The sequence below is a fragment of the Dryobates pubescens genome, chromosome 13 (assembly GCF_014839835.1).
Source record: "Dryobates pubescens isolate bDryPub1 chromosome 13, bDryPub1.pri, whole genome shotgun sequence".
Lineage (NCBI taxonomy): Eukaryota > Metazoa > Chordata > Aves > Piciformes > Picidae > Dryobates > Dryobates pubescens.
In genome coordinates, this window is record NC_071624.1 from 25,959,037 (window position 1) to 25,984,263 (window position 25,227).

Here is a 25,227-nt window from a genome sequence, read left to right on the forward strand (position 1 = left end):
TCCATTCTCTGGCAGCAGAAGACAACCAGCCAGCACTGCAGCTATACAAAGAGGAGAGGCTGAGGGAGATGGGGTTGCTTAGCCTGGAGGAGGCTCAGGGGAGACCTTTTTGCTGTCTACAACTCCCTGAAAGGAGGTTGTAGCCAGGTGGGGGTTGGTCTCTTCTCCCAGGCAACCAGCACCAGAACAAGAAGACATAGTCTCAAGCTGCACCAGGGGAGGTTTAGGCTGGATCTTAGGAAGTTCTTCATAGAAAGAGTGATTGGCCCTTGGAATGTGCTGCCCAGGGAGGTGGTGGAGTCACCACCCCTGGAGGGGTTTAGGAAGAGACTTGATGAGGTGCTTGGTGCCATGGTTTAGTTGATTAGATAGTGTTGGATTATAGCTTGGACTCGATGATCTCAAAGGTCTTTTCCAACCTGGTTAATTCTATTCTAAACTGGCTGAAGAGGCCACCAGCTCCCACTGGGGATGTCTACAGCACTACAAGACACTGCTGGGAAACCAGCCCCATCTGAAGGGTCTCAAAGAACAACCAAAGCCCTTGAGCTGCTCTCTGTAGAAAAATTACTTTGGAAGCCAGCCCAAGTCAGCGCCGACCAATAAACCTGGTGCCGAAAGCATGAAGCAGAAGAAAGAGCCACGCGGGAATGCGACCTGCCTGGCACAGCAGCATCCAGATGCAGAACATCTGGCTGCATGGAGAGATGTCTGTGGCTTTGTTTCCAGGTTGAGGGGCAGGCAGAGGAGATTATGGCACCTTGAGTTAGCTGTGGGATTTGATACTGTTAAAACATTTTCTTTTTAAGCTCTTCTTCGAAAAACAACCGACCAACCAACCAAATAAACAAAACAAACAAAAAACCCAAACCACCACCACAAACACACAGCAACAAAACCCCAAAGCACCAGAAGATCTTAAGAGAAACCCCTGGAAATCTTGTGCTGCTGTCAGCAAGTCCTTATTAAAAGTGGTTCCTTCAACATGCTCTTTGAAGGGACGCGTGACAACTAACGACGTGCGACTTGCACGAGCCATCAAGGCTCCTTACAGGCAGGGAGGGTAATGTTTTAATTAAGCCACTCACAGAGGTTCCCCAAATGAGCCTCTGAACCGCAACACCACAAGCAGACTTTCTGCAAGCTGATGGTTTCCCCTGCCCTGACACCCCAGTGCTAGGAGCTTTCCACCTCCCTCCATCACCTCTCTTAGTGCTGGGGAGAAGCTCCTGATGGCCACGGTGGGTCCTCATCAACCACCACTCAACAGCTCCCCGGACCTATCTTTATGGGGAACACGTTGCTGTCAAAGTGACCTTCACCAAGCCTCGTGCTGCCATGCAGAGGCTCCTGGTTTAGCTAAAGAGAGACAATAATCATCATTAATGCCTGTTTAATAGGAGCTGGCAGTAATCAGTCATCCTGTTGGTGCAGAGATTACCCAGCTCTGGTGGGAATACTCCGGCTTTTTGACTGAGCATTTGCTCAGAGGTTTTGTTTCCAGGCCCTGTTAATGGGAGGTGACTTGAAAGGATAAAAATAAAAGAAAATTAAAAAATAAAAAGGCAGCTGTTAATTTCTGACAGTCCTCTCAGTGCTGGGAAGACAATCACCCTGGGGCACCTACTATCTCCTGTAGTGTTTCTCCCCACTCGACCAGGAAAGGCTCTTCCTTATGGACATGCCTGGAGGGGAGCATCCACCCAGCAGGTTCCACCATAGAGCAGCTCAAGGATGAAAACAGCAGCAAAGGCTGAACTAGATCAGGGCCAAAACCACTGGCTCAGGGATGCCCAACCTCCTCCCTGCTGTGGCAATGCCTGCCACTGTGACTGGGGACTTGGCCAGCTTGTCCCCACATGTCTGTGCATCTTGAAGAAGCATCATGAACTCACCCAATGCATGAGACTCCTGGTTCATACACCCTGCACAGATGCACCTATAGCATGCTTTATTTTGAATTATATATTTATGGTAAGTCATGTATAAAAATTCCCACGTTCCCAAGAGGCTTCCAAAGCCTGGCACTCTCCCAGCAGCAGGACCATGAGGCCTGGAGCAGGGATCCAGCCCATACCAAATTGCCCTCCCCGCTTCATTTCCTTGGCTTTTCTTGCATTGTCCCTGTTTGGCCTTAGCTTTTTGATGGCAGTGAGACAACTTGCTAACCCCCACTCATGGGGTGATTAAGTGATTTCAGAAAACCTCATGGCTGTCCATGCCTGGGTGAAGAGATGCCATCTCCCCTTTCTCTCTGTGAAGCAGCAAATGCCAGCCGCAGCAAATCCCGCATGCACAGAGAAAACACCTGTGCCTCAGGGAGACCCAGCTGGGCTCAGGAGCTCACCCCAGATCCCAAAGTGTGACAAGGAACAGCACCCAGGAAGGTGAAACACCCAATTTACCTCCCCCACACTGGGCTGACACAGCCCTCTGAGCAGCGTGAGGGAATACTGGGGCTCGTTGTCCCCTCTTCCCAACCTCACTGTCCCTGCCCACAGGACCAGTCAGGAGCACAGCCACTACCTCCAGCGGTACACAGGGGCTCCAGCAGGGACCTCCCGAGTGAGAATCCGTCACTGCCGCTGCCTGAGCCTCCACAGATTGGGCCCGGAGGGAGCTCTGCAACCCAGTGGGTTACATATCAACAGCCATATGGTCATCTGCATTTTAATTGCAGAAGCTTTATTGCTGGGGATGATGCATGTGCTGGAACGGCACCAGCTCGTCTCTCGGAGCTGGGGCTGCCTGCTTGAGAACTCATCTTTTTTCCTTTTAAATAGGCTTGCCAGGGAAAAGGGTGAGGGAGTCTCTGCAGAGCCCCAGCACAGCGCTTGTGAAAGAGGTGCTCTAGATAGATCCATTGAATGCATTGAGTTGGAAGGGATCTTTAAAGGTCATCCAAGTCCAACTCCCCTGCAGTAAACAGGGACTTCCCCAACTAGATCAGGCTGTTCAGAGCACCATCCAATCTGACCTTGAATGTCTCCAGGGATGGGGTCTCCACCACCTTTCTGGGCAGCCTATTCCAGTCTTCTAGAGAATTTCTTCCACCCTCATAATAAAGAATTTCTTCCTAATGTCCTCCTTCTTCCTAACGTTCCTTTATCCCTAAGGTGGCATCAGGGACAAAGGTGTGCTTGAAAAACACACTCAGGTCATGGCAGAAGCTTCCCCTGGCTGGGGCAACAGAGGATATCCCCCCAGTACAGTGATATTTTTGTCCAGTTTGGGACACTGTAAGGTGAAGAAGCAGTGGCCAGATCCCATCTCAACACAACACCAACCCTACACAAGAGCACATCCCACCACGCCACCCCTGCCAGGTGCCTGCTCCTCGCCAGGGAGCCCGGTGGAGGTCTAAAGCCACATCCAGCAATGGGCAGCTCAGCGAGCCCCAGGGGCAATCCAAATCCCCAAACGGAAGCGTGAAGGTTCTTACTATAAAGCACATCAAACACTTCCTCTACCATCTTCCTGAGGAGGTACACGTCTGATCCCTGGTCCGGGGAGACCCTGAGCACGCTTCGCCCGCACTCCTTTGCCCTCTTCTGTGCCTCCGCGTCCTGCTCCTTCCTCTGCTGGACTCCTGCGAGGGGGGAAGGACAAAACAGGAGATGCTGTGGTGAGAGGAGGGGTCACATGTGATGCCACGTGTGCTTTTGAGTGGCTGCAAAGCGACTGACCCCTCTGGCTGGGTTACACCAACTTCAGCCAAAGCTGCCCACCAAACCCCAGGCAAGATGGGGTTCCATGGGTGTCAGGCCCCTCACTGTCCCCACAGCAAAGTCCTCTGGCTGAGCAGACAGGTGCCGCTGGTCTCCCACCCACCCCCCAGCCCCTCAGCTTGCATGGGGCCATGGCCCCCAGCAGCCCCCAACGTGCAGGGGAAGGTTTCAGTATGGGCAGCGATGCCAGCAGTGCAGCAGGGAGCTGGGTTGGCCATCCTGTGCCTGTCCCCCCCTCCCTGCTACTTCCCTGGTTTTACCCACTCGGCTGCCCTGGAACTGTTGTGATTAATTGGGCAGCACATTTCTTTTCTCTGGTTTCAATCTGCTTAGCCTCCAATCTCTCAGGAAAAGCAAATCCTCCTTTCTCAGAGGCTTTTTTACCCTTCAGCGTCACGTAGCTCGGTAATACCAGCTATTTCCTGCTAATTTCCCCCATTAAACCTCAAATAAAGCATATCTTCAGCAACGACTTCCTTGCATCTCTAAATGCACACACAAAAAAATTAAACACTACAAGTGCATTATTGCTGTTCTAGCCGAAGCGATTCACAAGGGATTTTGCGGTGGCAAAGGACTAATTCCTTCAGCATCCTCGACAGGCTCCTGCCGGTGATCAGCCCTGGATGCTGCCTGGGTGCTCAAGGAGGAACTCATGGATTCCTCCCGTGGAAAGACTAGACTAGACTAGACTAGAATTAACCAGGTTGGAAAAGACCTTTGAGATCATCGAGTCCAACCTATCACCCAACACCATCTAATCAACTCAACCATGGCACCAAGCACCCCATCCAGTCTCCTCCTAAACACCTCCAGTGATGGTGACTCCACCACCTCCCTGGGCAGCACATTCCAATGGCCAATCACTCTCTCTATGAAGAATTTCTTCCTAACATCCAGCCTATACCTCCCCTGGCACAGCTTGAGACTGCGTCCTCTTGTTCTGGTGCTGGTTGCCTGGGAGAAGAGACCAACCCCCACCTGGCTACAGCCTCCTTTCAGGTAGTTGTAGACAGCATTAAGGTCTCCCCTGAGCCTCCTCTTCTCCAGGCTAAACAACCCCAGCTCCCTCAGCCTCTCCTCATAGGGCTGTGCTCCAAACAAGAGCCCACAGCTGGGACAGCACTGAGATGGGGGCAAGAGATATCCAATCACTGAATGTTATGGGATGGAAGTGACCTCAAAAGCTCATCCCATCCAACCCCCCTGCCAGAGCAGGATCACCTAGACCAGGTCATGCTGGAACGCATCCAGACAGGTCTTGAACATCTCCAGGGAGGCACCCGCAGAACTAGGTGTAAGCAAGAGGATGGGCACCCAACACCACACAGCCTGGGGAGCTCTGCATGCCTCCCACCATGTGGGGAAACAAGCCCTGGTGAACTTTTTTGGGGTGCTTTACCAAGAGAGTGAAAGGCATCTGCACCCACACGCTCCCAGACCGCCTCTGCCTCCCGGCTGGGCGCTAACTCTGCGCCACTGACATTAATCCTGATCACTGTCAAGTCCCTCCGTGCGCCAGGCAAGGCTGAGGCAGAGGTTCAGATAAAGGAGGGCGCTGGAGCGAGGTCTGCACGCCCCGGGGAGATAAGAGAGGCTTCTTACATCTCCCAGCGATGTCTGCTTTCGATTATTTCAGATCCTTTCTAAGGGGGCAGCTAGACCATAAATCAGAGGCACTTCCAAGGATGCTTTCCACTGCGTGCCAGTTGTAAGAGCTTTATGGAGTGGAGTTGAGCCTGGGCCATTTATAATTCAAGACAGAGTTATCACGTTTCACCCTGTCTCCAGCAGCAGCCGCTTCGCCTGAAGCCCATCAGCAGGAGCTTGTGCTGTCAACCAGACGTGACCATTTCATTGTGGCAAAGGTGTAGATGAAGCCAAAGGAGAGGAGAACCAGGATCTGCCACGGAGCATCTTTTCCCAGCCCAGTGGCAGGTCACTGACCAGGGTATATGTATTTATCTTTCTAGAAGTGAGACTTGCAGATGGGTCATCAACACTGTGAGCTCATGGGAGACATGGCTGGCATGTAATATACAGGAGGGAGCTCCCTCCCATTAGTCACCCCATTGCTGTTCACTGCTCAGGTACCTCCCTGCCTCTCATGAGTGGTGGGAAGGGGAGGCAGAGTCACCTGTGAATGCAGGAAATGTCCCCAGAACACCTACCCTGCAAAACCCCAAACACCACAGCAGAGGGCAACTAATGACAGCTCTCCCAGGCATGAGTGGCTGGTGGAGGTGGCAGGCAGCTGCCCACAGTGGGCAAGGACAGAAGGGCAGAGCTGAGCCCTGGCAGTTTGCTGCTCCTGCAAAGCCGCTCACCCTGCACACGTGCAGCAAATAACCCCAGCAGACAGTGCCCCTGGCAGTGCCACAGGGCTGATGTTTTCATTAGAGCAAACCCTTTCCAAGCAATCTCTCCAACAGATTAAGCACCAGTGTGGTTTCCATCAACACCATGTGTGTGCATACACAGCTGACTGGTTTCTTTCCATGGTCAGCGTGTGCAAGCAGATCCAGGACTGGGGCCTCCCCAGTCTGGGATCCTTGGCACCACCAAAGCCAGATCCCATCCCAGCTCCTGCACTGAGTAGGGAAAGAAAGATTGACATTTCAGGGATGATTCCATCCAAGAAACACAGGTCCTCATTCACACCATGGCTTCCACTTTTCTCTCAGCTCCCAAGCTGTTTCTGGGGAGACAGCAGAGGCACAGAGCTGGGACAGAGGGTTGGGTGCCAGTCTCACCACATGCAGAGCTGTCACCACTCAGATTTCCCTGCAATACCCAGTGACTGGTCTGAGACTGGGTGGACCACAGCTCCTGCTGAAGGCATTCTTTCACCAGTTAGCCACACAACAAAATAAGCAACTCCACAACAAACACTCTCAGCTCTCATATCCATCTCTGTTTCTCCAAAACCAGAAGAATGCCTTGGCCCAAGAAAGCCTCTCTGCTCCTGGCAGATAAGTAGGACAAACCATTTTTGCTGAGTCATCAAAAGTTGCTCCAGCACACCAGCAGTGTTGCCACAGTCCGACAGCAGAGCAGTCATCCAGTCCCATGCCACCCCAAGGATGCTGGGCTGCACAGTACCCTCTCTGGGAGGGAAGAGGCTCCAGCTGTAGTTCCCACCTGCTTTCCCCATCGCTTTAAACAGTGCCCAATTCAACAGACAGACAGACAGCAGTGTGGCACCCCCAAACAACCACTCCTCCATGCACACCTGGGGGGGGACCCAGCTGGCACAACCAGAACAGCAGCCTTGGGGATACTCACTGCAAAACTTCTGGAAGTCAGTTTGCAGCTCCTTGCGGGCGCTGAGGAAGACTCGGCCCTTCTCGGTGCCCACCACGAAGGCACTCTCCTCGTGGATGGCGATGCAGGCCACCTCCGCGTTCAGCTTGGAGAGCGCCGAGCACTGTGAGGAGACACCGGGTCAGGAATCACACAACTGGCAGGTTGGAAGGGACCTCAAGGATCAGCCAGTTCCAACCCCCCTGCCACGGGCAGGGACACCCCACACTACAGCAGGTTGCCACATACCAGCCTGGCCTTAAACACCGCCAGGGATGAGGAGCTGGGGTTGCTTAGCCTGGAGAAGAGGAGGCTCAGAGGTGACCTTATTACTCTCTACAACTACCTGAAGGGAGGTTGTAGCCAGGAGGGGGTTGGTCTCTTCTCTCAGGCAACCAGTACCAGAACAAGAGTACACAGTCTCAGGCTGTGCCAGGGGAGGTTTAGGTTGGATGTTAGGAAGAAGTTCTATACAGAGAGAGTGATTGCCCATTGGAACGGGCTGCCTGGGGAGGTGGTGGAGTCACCATCATTGAGGGTGTTCAGGAGGAGACTTGATGGGGTGCTTGGTGCCATGGGTTAGCTGTTTAGGTGGGTTGGATTGGTTGATGGGTTGGACAGGATGATCTAGAAGGTCTCTTCCAACCTGGTTTATTCTATGTATTCTCCCTGGGCAACCTGTGCCAGTGTCTCACCACCCTCATGGGGAAGAACTTCTGTCCTAACAGAAGAATGCTGTGGGACCAGCCCTGCCCTTTTCCAATGGGATTTTTTTTTGTAATTCACATCCAAAGCAATGCTCTGGTTAGGATCAGAAATCTCCTGGGGTTTCAGACATCCCCTGAACGCTTCGGTGACTTTACCGTCTCCAGAAACATTTCCAGCTGAGCTGTGCTTTGCTGGTAAACAAGAGCTATTTACCCATCCTTTCACTTCACTTTTTCCTATCCTAAAAGTAAACATTTTCTAGGATTCCTTTATGAGGAAAACATTCTTGTATTAAAACCACCAACCAACCAACCCACCCCAACAACACAACAAACCCCAAACCCAACAACAATTTGTACTTTTCCACCAGCTCTAATGAAATAAGGGAGCACGAGAATCTTATTGCAGCTGCAGAGCACTAATATGCCCAAAGTCTGGATTAGTCAAATGATTCTTCTTGTACAGTTATGCAAAACATTAAAGAGATGGAAAAAAGACTTCCTGCATTAATCCAGTTTATGTAATGTGCACTTCCTGCCCCACACCATACCCATGTATGTGTGCTTTTATTAGCCTGATTTCTTTTATAGGATAATAGTTATGCAGCGCTGGCAGCCTGAGTCAGATTCCCATAGCTACAGCAGCGATGCTCTGAGGATGCTATCACAGGATGATAGGGGTTGGAAGGCGCCTCGAGATCATCGAGTCCAACCTCCCCTGCCTGAGGCTCACCTAGGGCAGGCCACACAGGAATGTGTCCAAGTGGGTGTTGAAAGTCTCACGAGAAGAAGACTCCACAACCTCTCTGGGCAGCCCGTTCCAGGGCTCCAGCAAAGAAGTTTCTCCTGATGTTGAAGTGGAACTTCCTGTGTTCCTGTTTGTATCTGGTGCTCCTTGTCCTACCACAGGGCAGTACTGAAAAAAGACTGGGCCCTTTTTCTTGCCACCCACCCTTAAGGTATTTGTAAAGACTGATCAGATTCCCTCTTAGTCCTCTCTTCTCCAGGCGTAACAGCCCCAGGTCTCTCAGACTCTCCTCATAACTCAGATGTTCTATTCCCTAAACCATCCTCATAGACTCTCTCCAGTAGTTCCCTGTCTCTCTTGAACTGAGAAGCCCAGAACCAGACACAATACTCCAGATGAGGTCTCACTAGGACACAGTAGAAGAGGAGGAGAACCTCCCTCAACCTGCTAGTCACACTCTTCTTAATGCACCCAAGGCCACCACTGACCCTCTTGGCCACAAGGACACATTGCTCTCTCGTGGTCAACTTACTGTCCGTCAGGACTCCAAGGTTCTTCACTGTGGAACTGCTTTCCAGCAGGTCAAACCCTAACCTGTGCTGGTGCATGGAGTTATTCTTGTCAAGGTATAAGGACTCTACACTTGTCCTTGTTGAATTTCATTAGGTTCCTCTCTGCCCAGGTCATTATTTAAAAATGGGTGAAACAGGGGTGATATCCCCAGTGACAGCCCCAGCTAGACACATCACCATGATACGGGCTGAAGGATGCTGATAGCCAGGGAGCACAGCAGCTGCCCATGGCCCAACTGCCCTGAGCTACCTTCAGCTCCCTGCACACAGTTACAGTGAGCTTGATCCATGTGGGCTTGAGCCAGACTCTGTACTGGGCCATTGCACCTCCTGCTGACCTTCCTCGAGAAGGAAGTATTGAATCACATCACTCAAGGAGGTATTTCTAAGAAACCTCCTTTCAAAAACCCAGTAGCAAATGGAATTGTTTGGCTCAAAAAGCCCAACTCTCAAATCAATAAATACAAAATCCAGGGGATGTAAGACTTGGAGGCAGCCTAAGTCCAAGCCCTAAGCCTGCTTGGTGACGTGCAGGTGGCCCCCATTTAGCACGCACGCAAGGCAGGCAGGCTTCAGTGAGTGCAGAGCCCGGCACTGGTGAAGCACTGGGATAAAAACTGAATTTCAGGAGCAGCCTGGCCCCCTGGCCCTGGTGTCAGCATGTAAGGAGGACTGCAGAGCAATGTATATTCATTAGGAGGCCAAACTACAGCAACACGATTTGCTGCATGGGGCGGCACGTGCACAGAGCAGCAAAGCTGCCTGGGGTGTGTCAGCTCTGGGGAACCTGCTCCTTAGCAGGGTGGTGATGGTCAGGGGGAAGGAAATGACTTATCAGTGGGAAAAAAAAAACCCTACCTGCAGAGAGAAGATGCATCCCAGCCAAACATATTAAATAAGACTTGGCTGTAAACAGGGAGGGCCGTTTAGCATGAGGCATCGCATTAGACGTTTGTTTCTGCACACTCACTTTCCCTTCTGGATCACATTCACAGTTAAAAACAAGATTAGCTCTGGTCCACGAGACTTAATCCAGACAGTTATCTTGTTTATGTAAGCAGGGCTGACTTAGGCAAGGTTTTCCACCAGGAATTCTACGTCAAAAGATATGAAAGTTCTTCTCTTTGTTCTGGGAGATAAAAGCCATTGTTCTCCTGTTGTGTAAAAGCTCAGGGTAACATTGGTAAAACATCAAGGAAAAGAACAACAAAAAAAAAAGGAAAGCCAACCACCCTACATCAGTTGATACCAACATAAATATTAATGTGAAAACAATACACATCTGAGATTAACTTGGGCTGACTTTATGATCCTTTCGGCTGTCAGGGCTGGAGAGGAGTTTTATTTCCCGGCCCCAGCAGCTCCCTGGGCTTTCCAGCAGCAGAGGGGAGTGGGATGAGCTTGACAGCCCTCGTGCTCCAGCCCTGCTCCCAGCCAGCCCTGTGCAAGGGGGGAGAAATGAGAGGGATGCCATTGGCCTCTTACCATGGAGTCTAAGGCAGACACTAAGCTGGTGATGATTTCGTCTTTCTGGGGGAAAACCATATTCCACTGGTCAGTTCTGGAGGTGCTGAGAGTCACGTCTAAAGGCTTTCCTGCCAGGGCCATATTCACCTGAAAACAGAAAAAAACAAACCATTGAGATGCATCACTGTTACTGATGGAGAGCTGGTGCTGAGCACCACCAGTGCAGCCCTGCCACCAGCGTGTGCCATGGGTTATGGTGCAACACTGGCATGGATACACTGGGGAAACTGAGACACAGAGCAAACCTGAGCCCCATGTCCCCATGTCTCCTCTGCTAAAGGCAGATAATTGCTGATAATTATAGCTGTTAAGCTGTAACCAAACCCTGGAGATGATTCTATGATTCTATGCTGTGTATCCCAGCAGCAGTCAGGTCAGCTCTGCCCTCAGGACACACCCCTGAGGAGATGCCACCACCATGTGGGGCACACCGGATTGACTGCATAGTTGCACTCCAGATGGGCAGACTGGGGCTGTGTTAAGGATGCAGCACTGTGCCCAAGCTCTAAGGCCATAAGCATCCCCACATGGACACCATGCTGGCTCTCCCCATGCCTCCCTCCCTATATCCTTGGCAAGAGCAGAACCTGGCACCCAAAGGCGTCCCTGAAACAGGCAAAGCCATGGGGTACTCTGCCTTCACCTCGAGGGGGAGAGGTAGCTCACAGTGAGGGGCTCTGTCGTCAAGTTATCCTGCCCCTCAGCTCCTGGGGGACTGTGCTGATGGGACTAGGACTGGGCAGCTTGCAGGGAGCCCCTGCATCTGAGAAAAGGCTCAGCCCCAGGAGCCCCATTCCTCACTGCAAAACAGGGAGAAAAAGGGGACAAAACATCAGGGCCTGGCTGCAGGTACAGCAGCTACGCCAGGTCTCTGCATCCTGGTGCCCACATCTCACCATGCCCCATGGCAGTGCCAGTGCTGCAGGGGAAACTGAGGCAGGGGCTATCACCCCACTGCCACACAGCCACACACCACCACCCCAGCACCCACTGCAGTCCCTTCCCAGCCATCACCCCTCCATCCGCAGGGCAGCGTCGCGCCGCCCGCCTTTAATCCTGCAAATAAAAGGTGGCAAATTAGCTGGCAAGGCTGGGGAGCCACTCCAACTGGATCATAAATCATGTGCTTGAGGCTGCAGGCAGATAAAAAAAGAGGCCAGAGAATTTCTAACGAGGCGAGACGGGCAGGAGCCGGGAATATGAATGAAGCTGCCTGAGCCTAATTCCATCTGCAGCTCAGCCCTGCTGAGAACAAGGCTTATAAGTTAACCACAAAACCCCAAATTCACCTTCCCACCCCAGTCTGCACCTGTGTTCAGGCAGCAGGAGTGTGCACACCAAGTGCTGCCCCATGCAGTCGGGGAAATGGTGGCTTTTGGTCCACAATAACAAGTCACAGCCTGCCAGCATCTCTGCAAGGTGCATAAGAGTGCCCAGGGCAGAGGGCTGATGGACTGCCTTGCCCTGCAAAGCCTTGCTGTGATGTGGACATGCACCAAGCTAACGAGGGTGGAGATGCATCCCTGTTAAACTGTAATGACTGAATCCCAGAGATTCCCTCAAGACCTCCAGGCTGGCTTCCCCTGTGTCACCAGCTGGTGAGAGCAGGCAGTGATGAGGCATCACCGGCACTTTCGGATGGCAGAGCCATAGCCACAGCCAAGACAGCTCTTCTGCTGTCCAGCAAAACCATCTTACAGCCAGCTGACACTTCTTAATGAAGCTGACATGACTCTGCCTGGACCATCTTGAGGGGATACCCCCCCCCCCCCCCCCAAAACTAGGCACCAGATGGGAAAACAGAGCAGGAAACCAAGCACATGGTCCTGCAGTCTGAGCACTACCACCCTGCAGCACAGCCCCCTGGACATCCCCAAGCTGGGGTCAAGTCTCTGCCAGGCACCACTAGCTCTACCATTGCAGCAATGCCCTGAAATGGCCCCCCTGGCTCCAGCCCTGCAGTTTGTGCATGCAAGGATGGACAGACAGATGGAGGAGGAACCATTCCACGTGCCAGCTCCTTCGTAGAGCCCTTTGGGTGCAGGGCACTCAAGATCCTCTTTACATCGATGCTGTGCCTACCCCAGTGCCTTGACGCAGCTGGCAGGGAGCAGCAAGAAGTCAACAGTGCTGATACCAGCCCTGAACCAGAATCCCAGTCCACAGGACACTGGGCAGCCACAATGCCAGGCTGGGGACCAGCCATTGCCTGGGGACCGCTGCTGGGAAAGGATTCGGTCCGGGGAGCATCACCCCCTTCTTAACTCCTCTACAAGCACTCCCTTGGAAAACAGCCTTATTTTGATGTCCACATGTATTTCTAAGTGCTCTGATTATCATTTAATGCTCCTGCTACAACACAGATATTCTTGCTGTCTTTTGGCAGTGGTTTGGAGAGCTGGTCCCTGCCTTGGTGGGGCTGGTCATGACACCCCAGTGAGCTTAAGCTGGACCAACCTGCTTGGCCACGGCCTCCTACAAGAAGAGCTGCTCTTCCCTCAGTTGCAAAAAGCAAAGCCAAGAACTGGAACTGGCCACAGAGTGGGATCCAAAGGGAAAACCCAGGATAACATCAGTGGGAAGTGGGGCTGGGTCCCTGCACCCCCCTCCCTCCCTGTTCCCTGCTCTGCAGGAGACCAGCCCTGAAAGAATCCCTTTCACCTGGCTGCTTGTTTAATAAAGAAAAGGGAGAAATATTCAACAAGGGGGGGTGGGGGTGGAAATAAGATAATGAAAATATGACCCAAGTAATAAACCAGGAGTTTAAGGGATGGTGGGGGGCACAATACTCCTGTAAAGCTTTTAATCATTTATGGTCACGAAGAGCAGTGACAGCAGAATTAGAAAAAGGGGGGGAATAAAAAGCAGGAATAAAACTTCACAGCAAGCACTAGGCTTAGACAAATCAAACTAAGACGTGTGGCTTGCAGTTGTTTGTCTAATCAAAGGGAAAGGAGTCTTCAGGAAACTGGGGTAAACCATTCTTAAAGCACGTGGGGCTGGTGACAGGGAGCGAGGTGGGTAGGATAGGTGCAGGGCATCCTGCCTTCTTCCCAGGGCTCCACACACCCACCCTGTGGAAATCCCAGCCTGGGGCACCCACTAAAGGGTTGATTTCCCACAGGGGCTTAGCTTCAGCCCCAGCCCCATCCCACCTCTGCATGCTGAGTCCTGTCCCCAGGGCACAGGGTGACTCAGGGGCTGTCACGCTGCTGTCACGGGGCCAAAGCAAGCAGCTGCATATTTGCTTTATTTCTTTGGACTAGCTGATTTGTTTGCTTGTTGTTTAATTTGATTATTAAATTATTTCTTCCCCCCCAGCTGAATCTTGTGGGGAGAGGATGAGCAGTGTGGGGATGAGGCTGCCATAGGACCCAAGCTTTACAACACCTCCTTCCTCACCTCCCTTTGTAATCCTCAGAAAGATGATAAATTTGGCCCCGGGGGAGTTTCGCTCGTGAATCACCTGTGCTGCAGCAAAGGGAAAAACAGGCACGTGGGGAGGCTGCAGAACCCCTGCAGCAACAGCAGCTGTCCCCCCAAGCCTGCACATCCCCTCTCTGTCCCCACAACTGCTGCTGTGGGACAGTATCCCCATCCCCCCTTCCCCCCAGAATAAACATCCTCCAGCTTCGCGCGCTGCGTCACCCTTTCCAAAGTGTTCGGAGCAAACAAAACAGTGAAGAAAAGCCACTGACAGGCCAATGACAACCCCCCAAAGGAAACTTCCAAGCAGAAAACTGCCTTATTGCAGCCCCTAAATTATAAACAGGTTCAGTGAGGAGGAACCGAGGGGACTTGACGTGAGCCTGCAGCTGGCACGGCGCAGCCCCAGCATCGCCTCTCAGGCTGGGGCTCGCTTCGTGGTGAAGATGGATGCTGTAAGCTCCTGGTATAGACTTCTGTTCACCACCTTCTTGCTCACCTGTTCAAGCCTTACAGCAATTTCCAGCCCCACACCACAACCAGAAGCATCAGTGTCTTATTTATTAAGCCAAGCTGGTAGTATCTCACAGTCATGAATCATAGAATCAATAAGGCTCAAAGATCATCAAGTGCAACCTCTCACCCAACACCTCATGACTACTCAACCATGGCACCAAGTGCCACATCCAATCCCCTCTTGAACACCTCCAGGGATGGGGACTCTACCACCTCCCTGGGCAGCACATTCCAACAACTCTCTGGGAAGAACTTTCTCCTCACCTCATGCCTAAACTTCCCCTGGTGGAGTTTGAGACTGTGTCCTCTTGTTCTGGTGCTGGTTGCCTGGGAGAAGAGACCAACCCCCTCCTGGCTACAACCTCTCTTCAGGTAGTTGTAGACAGCAATCATGGAGCATGGTGGAGCTTGAAGACACTCCACTGCTGCCCTCCCACCACCCTCCCACTGCCATGCACAAAAGCCTTCTCTAGCACAAACTCCCAAATCCAGTGTCCCAAAGGGAGCCATGTGCTCACTCAGGACTCACCACACTGGGCTGAACTTGTTGGAGCCTCTCCCTATGCCCACTGTTTCCTTAGGCCACCCTTGCCACCAGAAAAAAAAGGGCAACAAATCCTTTCTTGGGAATTACTGTGTTGGCCAAGCCCAGTGCAGAGCAGGGGATGCTGTGAGATGGGAACAACCAAATGCCCAGGAGGGACCAAGGGCATCCTGCATCTGCTGCTGCTTACAGTGCTTTCTGCCAGTACTGGTTTTGAACTGAACTGAGTGGCTCATTTTTTTCCCCTGCAGCTGTACTGTATCTTAAAATTGTAACCCTGGCAGTTTTTTACCACACGAAGCATCTCCTTAAATGAGGACAGCAGGCCACTCAAAACCATTGCAGGGCAAAGCATCTGACAGCTAATGCCCTGACCCAAGCCCACAAGCACCGGGTGGGTGCAACAGCCGCATCCTCCCGCTCAGCCCTCATATCATCAGCTACACCCAAGGGTGACAAGCTGGAGGACACCGGCACAGCATCAAGGAAAGGCCACTGGCACCACAGAGTGTGATGGCAGCAAGGGAGAGGAGAGAAGCAGGGGAGAAGCATGGATAGCCCCAAGACATGATCCCAGGCTCCCCACTTGCGCTGTGGACATTACAGAATCAGAGTTACTGAGGCTGGAAAAGACCTCTGAGATCATCAAGCCCAGCCTATGACCTAACACCACTACATCAGCTAAACCATGCCACCAAGTGCCACATCCAATCTTTTCTTAAAGACCTCCAGGGATGGCAACTCCACCACCTCCCTGGGCAGCCCATCTCAGTGTGTTGCAGCATCCCCAGGGAAATCCCCCCCCAAAGGATGTTTATAAAGCCTCCTACGGCGTGGGCTGGCTCCCAGTTCAGGGAGCCAAACAGGAGCTTAAATTACCAAGAGCTTTGACCATTGAGCACGTTGAGGGGAACAAAAAAACCGACCCTGAGAGATAATCAAAAACACCCCCAGGCCATTGCAGCAGCCCTGCCTACAGCTCCACACAGGAGGGGCTGGAAATTATCCGCTGATTCCTGTTTCTGGGAACGTTCTGCCTGTTGCTTCAATGGTGCTGGGGGAGACCACAGGAAGCCCAAGTGAGCCAGCATCCATTCCAGCAAAATAGATGACATATATAAAATATTATAAATACATATGTGTTTTATCTATCTATAAATATATACAAATATATATATCAGTATATATGGAATATAGATACTCAAATATTCCTGTGTGCATATATATATATACACACACACACACAGAGGAATATTTGGGTATAAATAAACCCCCAACTATTCCTGTGTGTGTATATATATCTATAAATATCTATATCTATGTCTATATCTATCTATATATATATATTAGAGGTAGGTCTTGAGATGGACTTAGCAGCCATCTCCCTTCCTGGGGAGAGTAGAATAGAATAGAATAGAATAGAATAGAATAGAATAGAATAGACCAGGTTGGAAAAGACCCTTGAGGTCATCGAGTCCAACCTATCACCCAACACCATCTAATCAACTAAACCATGGCACCAAGCACCCCATCCAGTCTCTTCCTAAACACCTCCAGTGATGGTGACTCCACCACCTCCCTGGGCAGCACATCCCAATGGCCAATCACTCTTTCTGTGAAGAACTTCTTCCTAACATCCAGTCTAAGCCTCCCCTGGCGCAGCTTGAGACAGTGTCCTCTTGTTCTGGTGCTGATTGCCTGGGAGAAGAGACCAACCTCCCCCCTGGCTATAACCTCCCTTCATGTAGTTGTAGACAGCAAGAAGGTCTCCCCTGAGCCTCCTCTTTTCCAGGCTAAGCAACCCCAGCTCCTTCATCCTCCCCTCATAGGGCTGTGCTCTAAACCCCTCCCCAGTTTTGTTGCCCTTCTCTGGACACCTTCCAGCAACTCAACATCTTTCCTAAACTGAGAAGCCCAGACCTGGACACAGGACTCAAGGTGTGGCCCAACCAGTGCTGAGTACAGGGGCAGAATGACCTCCCTGCTCCTGCTGGCCACACTGTTCCTGATCCAGGCCAGGATGCCATTGGCCTTCTTGGCCACCTGGGATAGGGGGGCGACATCCTGGGATGCTCTAAAGCAGGGGAAGGCACTGCTGGCTGGGAGCCAATTAGGCTACCAGGCACCAAACAGACTTTTGAAGGGAGCCTTTGGGCTTCTCGGCCACCCAAAACAATTGCTGAGTCACAGGACATCAGCTGCCACATTCACCTGGCTCCATTCCCACTGGGACTGAGGGAGCAGGACCAGCACCTGCAGCCCATGTGGTGGGAAGGGATGCAACACAGCACCCAGCTCATGCATGTAGTGATGACCTGCATGAAATGAGACAGTGATTGTACTTGTAATTGCCTTTTACTCCAGGAGGGCATATTTAAAGGGGATTTTAAAAAATTACACCAACCCTGGAGGACATTTAAGCAATTAGCCCTGGCTATCATTAAACATGCTTTAAAATCCACAAGGAGCCATCCTGACAGGAGCTGGAGGGACAAATAATGTCCTCTGCTAGTGCTGGGACAGCATCTCCCCACCAAGCGAGGTGCTGGTCCCCAGTGTCCCTGCTGGCGGCACTGCATCAGCACAGGACCCACACTAAGGGCTATCTCCCTGAGGAGGAAGGACCACTGACTCAGAAGGTATTTGTCTGCCCCACGACACCTGGGTGCCTCCTGAGGTCCCTCTTGGCAAGGGGCTCTTTGCAGCGAGGTGCCCGGTGAGCTGGAGCTGCCCGAGCAGAAAGCCCTGGAAACCACACAAACCGCAGCAGGGCGAAAGCCAGGGGTAGGCACCAGGCTTGAGTTTCACCTTGTGGCTTTTTTCTGATCACTTAAGCAAACACCAGCATCAGTGGAGCCAGCGGAAGCAGCCAAAGCCACCTCTGGCACAGGGGCACCAGGGCACGGCCCCACGCTCACTGAATAACCAGCCCATGGCTTTTGTCACAGCGATGGAGACTTCTGCTCCGTGCAGGCAACTCACTCGCAGCATGATGGCCTCGACCTGCCCATGCCACCCAGCTCATCCCTTATGCCAAACTCAGCACCAGCCTCTGGCCCCTGTAGCTACATCCTCTCCATCCCGAGCAGGCATGGGGTGACGAAACAACTCGTGCCAGGGTGGTTTGTTGCTTCACTAACGATGCTTAGTTAGCAGGTGGTGGGTGAGCTGTGTGGTCAGCCCTGATGCCAGCAGTACAGCAGATAACCATGGGCTGGGACACCCCAGCCCCATATACCTGGTCCAGCTGCCGTGTCTCTCCCCAGAGCCACGGATTGCCCAGTGTTTTGACTTGCCTTGCTGCTTTGCAAGCAAATAGCTTTTTGTACAAGTGGGAAAGCAGCAGTGCTGGGGGGCAGCCTCTGGCACTCTCTGGCTCTCTCAACCACCTTGGCCGAGCGTGCCAGCAGACCTTACCGCACTGAGTCCTCCAAACCTTGTATTTTCCCCCAGCCCTTTCCAGCCAGGTAGCACTGAGCAGAACAGGCTCCCACCACCAGACAGCTCCTCCCTTGTTTTATTTTCCTAGCAAAACCCAGGGCACCTGCTGGAACTGGAAAAGCTCCTCATGTACACACTGGCACCACAGCATCACCACCACCTCAGCTCTGCTTTCCTGGGTAACCTGATTCCTGCCAAGGTTTAGTCCCACTTAGAAAAGAAGTGAAGAGCAAACCAGGAGGGAACGTGTCCCACCACAGGAATTCAGCTTTCCCTCCTCAGGCAGCACGTTCCGTTCTGCTGCCGCCTCGGTTTTCTTAAGCCTGGCCTAGGCGCGCACAGATCCAACACAGTAAAATTAGAGCAGGCTTCTGTCTGGTGCAAAGAGAGACAGATGAGGATCAAGTGCCCTTCAGAAGCTGCGTCTCATCTCCCCCAGGATAAACACTTTCATGTCACGGCGGCTGCTGGGGGGGATCTCTGCCCGCGCAGCTCGGGCGGCGCAGCTCTCAGCTCCAGACAAGTTTCCACGCCGCAATCTCAGGGCAGGCAGGCGCAGGAGCTCTCGCTTCCAGCAACTGCCTCTTCATTTATTAAAGAAAAGAGAAAAACAAGGAGGAGGGGGGGGAGAGGGGGGAGAAAGAAGTGTAACCGGAGCGCTCCCACCATTGCAGGGGAGGGATGCTGTGAGCATCATGCACGGAAAGCAGCTGAGGTGGATCCTGACCCAGCAGCCCCACACGGGGGGATGGGGGCAGCCTCATGGTACCCGATAGCACCTAGCCACGGGGACCTGGATGTCTGCGTGGCTGCCAGGGTCTAACTTCCCACCCCAGGGGAATGCTCAGCCCCCAAACCCAGCCCATGGCGGGGAGCTCAGTACCCATTCCTTCAGAGGCTGGACAAACCCCATCTCTATATGGTTCCTAGAAGGAGAGGCAGGCAGCGAGGACATGGATCCGGCGTCCCACGCGCCAGGGTTCAGGTTGCACTTCCCAGAATCGGGTGACTGGGAGAAGCCAAAATTAGAAGGCGACTAATTCTGCCCCTCAGCACATCTCCTGCACCACAGCAACTGCTGACGGGCAACAGGGCGTCCAGGCTGTCGCAGGAAGATGCCACAAGCCCTCGTCTCGAGAGAAAATGAGCTGAAACAAGCCTGGAAGCCACAGGATAGCACACAAGGCAGGTCCCGAGGTCGCACCGACCGGGGTGCTCAGCCCCCTCTGTCAATACCTGGGTGCAACACTGCACACTCAGGAGGGCACTGGGGCAGGGGGAGGAAGGGAGGTAGAGTGCCAGGCCGTGGCTCAGCAGGGCGTAAGCTAACACTGGGGTTATTTAAAGCCCGAGTTTGAGCAGCGTTCAGCTACTGGTTGCGTGATCAGGATAAAAAATCGCAATCCTAATTCCTGGCCCCCCGGTGCCTATGGCAACTGGTATCCGTCTCCTTGGAAACTAATCTCGTGGTATTTGAACAATGTACCAAGGGCCTTTAATCTCCCAAACACTGTAAATCTTTATTCTAGCCTGCTCTCCTCCTACCCCAAGAGCCAACATAAAAAGCCTGTTGTTTTCCAAGCAGTCACCAAGAGCCCAACTTGAATTTTATATCACAAAGGCACATGGGGTTTTGCCTTTTTGCCTCCCCCCCTTCCATTTCCCCCCCTCCCCCTCTAAATTAAGGAAAAACCCCACGTGCACAGGGCCCACAGGTGCTGCAGCACGGGTCCCACATCCCAGTACAAGGTTTGCTTTCTCTAATGTCCCGTCCTGGCTGCCGTCCGTTTGTGCGCTCACCTTCTGTCTGTCTAACTGGGAGCTGCTCCAGCTGATGATGATGATGATGATAACAACAGTAACAATTACTATTATTTGGAATTAAGTAGCCAAAAAATATCCCCAAACTGCAAATATACAAAGCCACAGCACCCAGGGTTGTGGGGTAAGACGTTCACACAGGCTCAGCAGAGGATGGCCCACCCCAGTCCTCACTGTGGGAGCAGATGACAGCGGGCACCTTCTCTTGTTCCTCAGCACTCAACCCCAATGCAGAAGGTGATGGCACCAAGCCCCCAGATTCTGGGCAGGGCTGGGATGACCCTATCCCCCTCCAGCCAACCCCAGCTCATGGCCACCACTGCTCATCACCTGCTCTCTGCTCTGCCCAGGTAATTACCTCTGTGTAAGGAGGTCTCTGATAGAGAGCCGCTACCTAATATCATTATGGTTTAATTTTATCTCTAATATTTCTCTCTGGTTACTGGTGTCTCAGCATTGAGTATTCCCTCTGTGGCAGAATGGGCTATTTGCTAATCCCAGGCCTGGCTCTCTGCCACATAAATAAGCTCAATAAAGAAATAAAATGGCTTTCTAAAAGGATGAAAGGAGGCTCAGAGAGAGGAGCATCCTGTGCTCCAAGCTCCCTGCTCCTGCCTGCTCCCTTCTCCACTATTTCGTTTTGCAGAATGAGTCGGAAAGGCAAGAGCAGATCCCAGGTATTCCTGGTGCTTGCTGTCTGCAGGGAGCACGTGTGCTGAGAAGCTGGTGCTGGCTGCACCTTGTCACCTCAGCTTCACCACAAATCCACCATTGCTGGTGGTGAGTCACCTGCCTGTGCAGGGTGCCCAGAATCAGGCATCCTGCGTGGGCAGGTGTTTCACCACCAGCAATGGAGGAGCCTTTGGTAAAGCTAAGTATGCACCCACCCTGGGATGACCTGTGAAGGGAACCAGGAAGAGGAGGAAGGTGGCCAGCAGCTGCCCGTGTTGTCCAGGATCCCCATTTCCTTCCCAGGCAGCCTCTGGCAGTGGCACCAGCCCTGAAACCTGCTGTTTCTCATGCAAACCCTGCCATTACCTGCCACTATCAGGGCTCGGCATCACTGCCAGCTGCCAGACACAAACAGCCGCAGGGTCTGGTCGGCCCCCACCCACCCCATCATCACCCTCCATGGTGAGACAACATGCCTGGAGCCACTGGGTCTGCATGAGGATGGCTCTGGCTTCTCTGGGCCCTGGCATCACAGTCAGGGCTGCAAGACTGCATCCTGCTGCACTGCTCCTGCGTCCTGGGAGCAGCATCTCCAGAGCTGGGGAGGGAAGGGGGGTCCCCAGCTCACAGTTGGGCTTCCTAGTGGCTTATAGAGCCTGCACCTCCAGCCAAGGTGTCCCCTGTGGCATGACTGTCCCTACAGCTCTTGGGGGAAGATCTGCTGGTGTCTAACAGAGGTTGTGTTGCACGTCAGATGATTTCCCCCTGCCATGCTCACAGGGGCTTGGATTTTTTAACACCTGAGCACCATGAGTCATGCCACAGCCCTGCCACGCTGGGCAGCTGCCAGCAAGGGACAGGCAGACAGACAGATGAGGACAAACCCACACCCACAGACGGCGATTACACACCCCTGAGTCCCCAGATGCCGAGTCCTTAGCAATGCCTCCACTCCTCCGGGCTGCGGAGAGCTGCTCATGTACATTGGTGCCTTCACCAGGGAAGGGCAAAGCAGCATTCCAGGGGGGTGCCTGGTGGTGCTGGGGTCCTGCCTCACCAGCAGGATTCGGGGTGGGGAAGGTGGCAGGTGGGAGAGGCTGATAGCCAGCGACTGGAGCCGTGACTCAAAGGCTGCCCAGGTCAGCGTCAGCCCCGGGGAGCCCTGCGAGAACTGCCCCAGGCTGGCCAGGATCCAGCCCTACAACACAGCCGGGGCCTCTCCCACATGCTTCTGCTCAGAGTCACTCCAGGACAAGGCAATGCTGCCACTGCCACCTCCTCCCTCCTGGGACATGCCCGCGCTCAGGCTCTAACATGGTAGCCTGGGAAAGAGTTTCCCTTGAACCCCCCCAAAGCACTCAAGTCCCTTCTCTCCAGCGAACACTTGCCTGGGATCAGCCACTTGCCAGAACCTCAGCCACCAGCCCCCTCCTCAGCTTCACCGGTGGGCTGGTTCAATCACTGACCCCATAGCCACCTTGCCCTAGACTCCCTCACCCCATTTCAGGGTGGTTTAGCAAGGGGAATCAGTCAGCTGCCATGTACCTCAACACCAGCACAAAGGGATAACCCCAGAGCATGCCGGTGCCCAGCACTGAGCCCTCACAGTGCCGGCACCACCGTGACCACGACAGGGCACGGCACACCGGCACGGGGCGGTGGGAGCCCGAGGTCTTGCAGAAACACATGTTCCCCCCTGCTAAATTCCAGCTTAATTCTCATTTCCATTGTGTTATGAAACACATTATCTGTTGAAACTAAGTCAACAGTTGTTTGCATTTACGTGTAAACACAGCAAATGTTAGGAACGGGGCCAGCATTCGATTTGCATACGAAATGCTGCCTGCACTGCCCTCTCTCCCTGGCTTCTCTCCATCCCTGCAGTTAAAGACATGAGGATGCAGAGAGATGGTGAAACCCAAGACCAGAGCAGCCCAAGCAGCAATAAAAAAAAAAAGAAATCCTTGGTTTTCCCTCTCTGGTTTTTTTCTGTGCAGCAAGAGAGAGAAACATAGCTTGAAACCCACACACCGCAGCGCCACGCACAGCCCTTCATCCTGGGCCCAAACCAAGAACCGCTTCAAATTCCCCCTGATAACGCACATCTCGTCGGGGGCTGCTTTGCATAGCACATAAATATTTATTTGCTTTTAATCCTGCAAAGCAAACCTGCCTCGTGGCGCATTTCCCCTCCTCGGCAGCTCTGGCGCCCGATGGAGCACCGAGAGCAGCGGCGTCCCACATTTGGAGCCTGCGTTAGCTGCCAGGGCAGGGAAAGCAGCACCCCAGAGTCCAGCAACCACCACCTCTCAGGGTGCCCAGGGGGGGTTTGGAGGGTGCTGAGGTGGCTGTAAGGCAGCCTGGTTCCACCTCACTGGGGAATGCAAAAGCCTGGCTTAGGTTGCCCCATAAATAACAGAAACTAAGTGCACAGACCTTGTGGTTTGCGTGTGGGACGTGGCTCGGTGCTCATTTAGCTCCAGGACAGTGCTGCTTCCAGGAGAGGTGATAGCAGCCCCTCCAAACAAAAGGTGTTGGAGGCTGTGCAAAGGGAGGACACCACGTCACAGGGAAGGCAGAAGGCATGCAGATTATGTTTTGGACTCACAGGATACTTTTCACACGTGCCCTGCCAGGTTGAAAAATGAAAACCAAAAGCCCTCTGATGTCTTCATCCATGAGGTGGCAAACAAGCGGCTGCACCACCAGTGATCAGCACAGGCTCTCCATCACCTCAAATCGGGATGCCACCCAGCACAGACCTGTACCCCCAAACCCTGCTGAGACCCATACAGCCTCACACACCACAGAACTTGGAGACACAGCTAATGAAAAAGAGGTTTTTCAAGTACCAAGTCGCCCAAGCAACAACCTCTTGCTTCAGGCAGGATGAGAAGCAGAGCGCTCACCCACATCAGGCTGCGACTCACAGAGCCTGAGATTGTGAATTAATTATTGATCAGTTCCCCTTTCGTGGGTGGCAAGCAATCAGTGAAGGGGCACCCACCACTCAGCAGCATGGATGCCACATCTAGCAGAGCCAGCAAGCTCTCAGCATAGCTCTTCCTGCCACACGCAGCCACAGGGCAAGTCAATATTTAAAAGGAGAGTTTACTTCAGCCACTCTGCCACCCTGCCTCACCCTCAGTGAAGCTGCTAACGTGGGTGGATCCCAAAATCCTGATGAAAAGCAAAATGATGTTTTCCCCTGAGGTGGAAGAAAGCACTTTAACCTTTCCCCCAAGCCGGTGACCTGAAACTAGGAGGGGAAATGGCCCTGGTTGCCATGCAAGAGGTTTCCCCAGACACCGAGCATAATCCGACATCTCTCCAGCATCTTCAAGGAACTGTTCTTGCAGCCCACACCCACAGCTCCTGGGACATCAGCAGGTCCAAGGAGGGGTACTGCTCCATCCCCATGAATACCTCCCTCAGGCCCCTGCCCAGCGCTTTGTGCAAAGCCCCCCAGAGAGTCACTCTGGCTCTCCCCAGCATCCTTCCAGCTACTCAAAACACCAAGGGCAAGCCAGAGTCATTGAAGCAGAAAGCAAAATCAATACCAAGAAGGAAGGTTCTGGGCTTTGATGCCTTCCGTAGCATCACTGGTGAAAACCAGGTTAGTGAAGAAGTGAGGGGGGGAGGAAAGGGCAGAAGAAGCCTTGGCACACACACAGCACAGAGGTTTAAGAGGAACAGGGTTTGCCCTAAGGTTTTCCATAGCCATCACTGATGCCTTCTAGTCAGGGACCACACAGAGGGGATGGAAACCCAGCCTTGCACCCTGATTTGACTGCAGGCAAAGAGTTATAGGAAAGAGGAGGAGGAAGAAGAGGAGGGAAATCCCAGAACTGCATCCTGCCTCCCACCTGGGCAATGCCAATATTCACCCCAGCTGCTGCCATTTTGCTTTTGGGGGGAGTGGAGCTGTAGGAAGGGGGCAGATGGGGACAGCCAGCACTGGGAGGGGCAGTCACCCTCCCACTGCTCTCCTCGCCCGCAGCCCTGACAGGAGCTATTTCCCTTCCTGCTCTTCCGGTCCTGCACCTTCGGCTGCCAACGGGCATCGGCTTCCCTGCCCCAGTGGGGACAGCAAGTTAGAGGAGCTGGGCACGTGCCACACAGCAAAGGGATGAGAGCCCTGCATCAGAGGAAAGCTGGCATCATGGAGCATCCCCAGCAGCAGCTACCTCCCCAGCAGAGAGAGCTCTGCATTATTTTTTCA

The 25,227-nt window shown here is 53.0% G+C and overlaps 1 protein-coding gene across 1 annotated transcript in view; it reads right to left on the minus strand.

The window, feature by feature from the left end:
• The window catches only part of GTF2IRD1 (GTF2I repeat domain containing 1), a 71,944-nt gene that overhangs the window by 37,440 nt on the left and 9,277 nt on the right, over positions 1–25,227 (minus strand). Inside the window, exons 2-4 of the mRNA XM_054166371.1 lie at positions 10,544–10,672; positions 7,014–7,155; positions 3,443–3,589 (exon numbers count right to left, since the gene is read on the minus strand). Coding sequence (XP_054022346.1) covers positions 3,443–3,589; positions 7,014–7,155; positions 10,544–10,666 — 412 coding nt within the window. The 5' untranslated portion in view covers positions 10,667–10,672. The remainder of the gene's footprint in view (positions 1–3,442; positions 3,590–7,013; positions 7,156–10,543; positions 10,673–25,227) is intronic.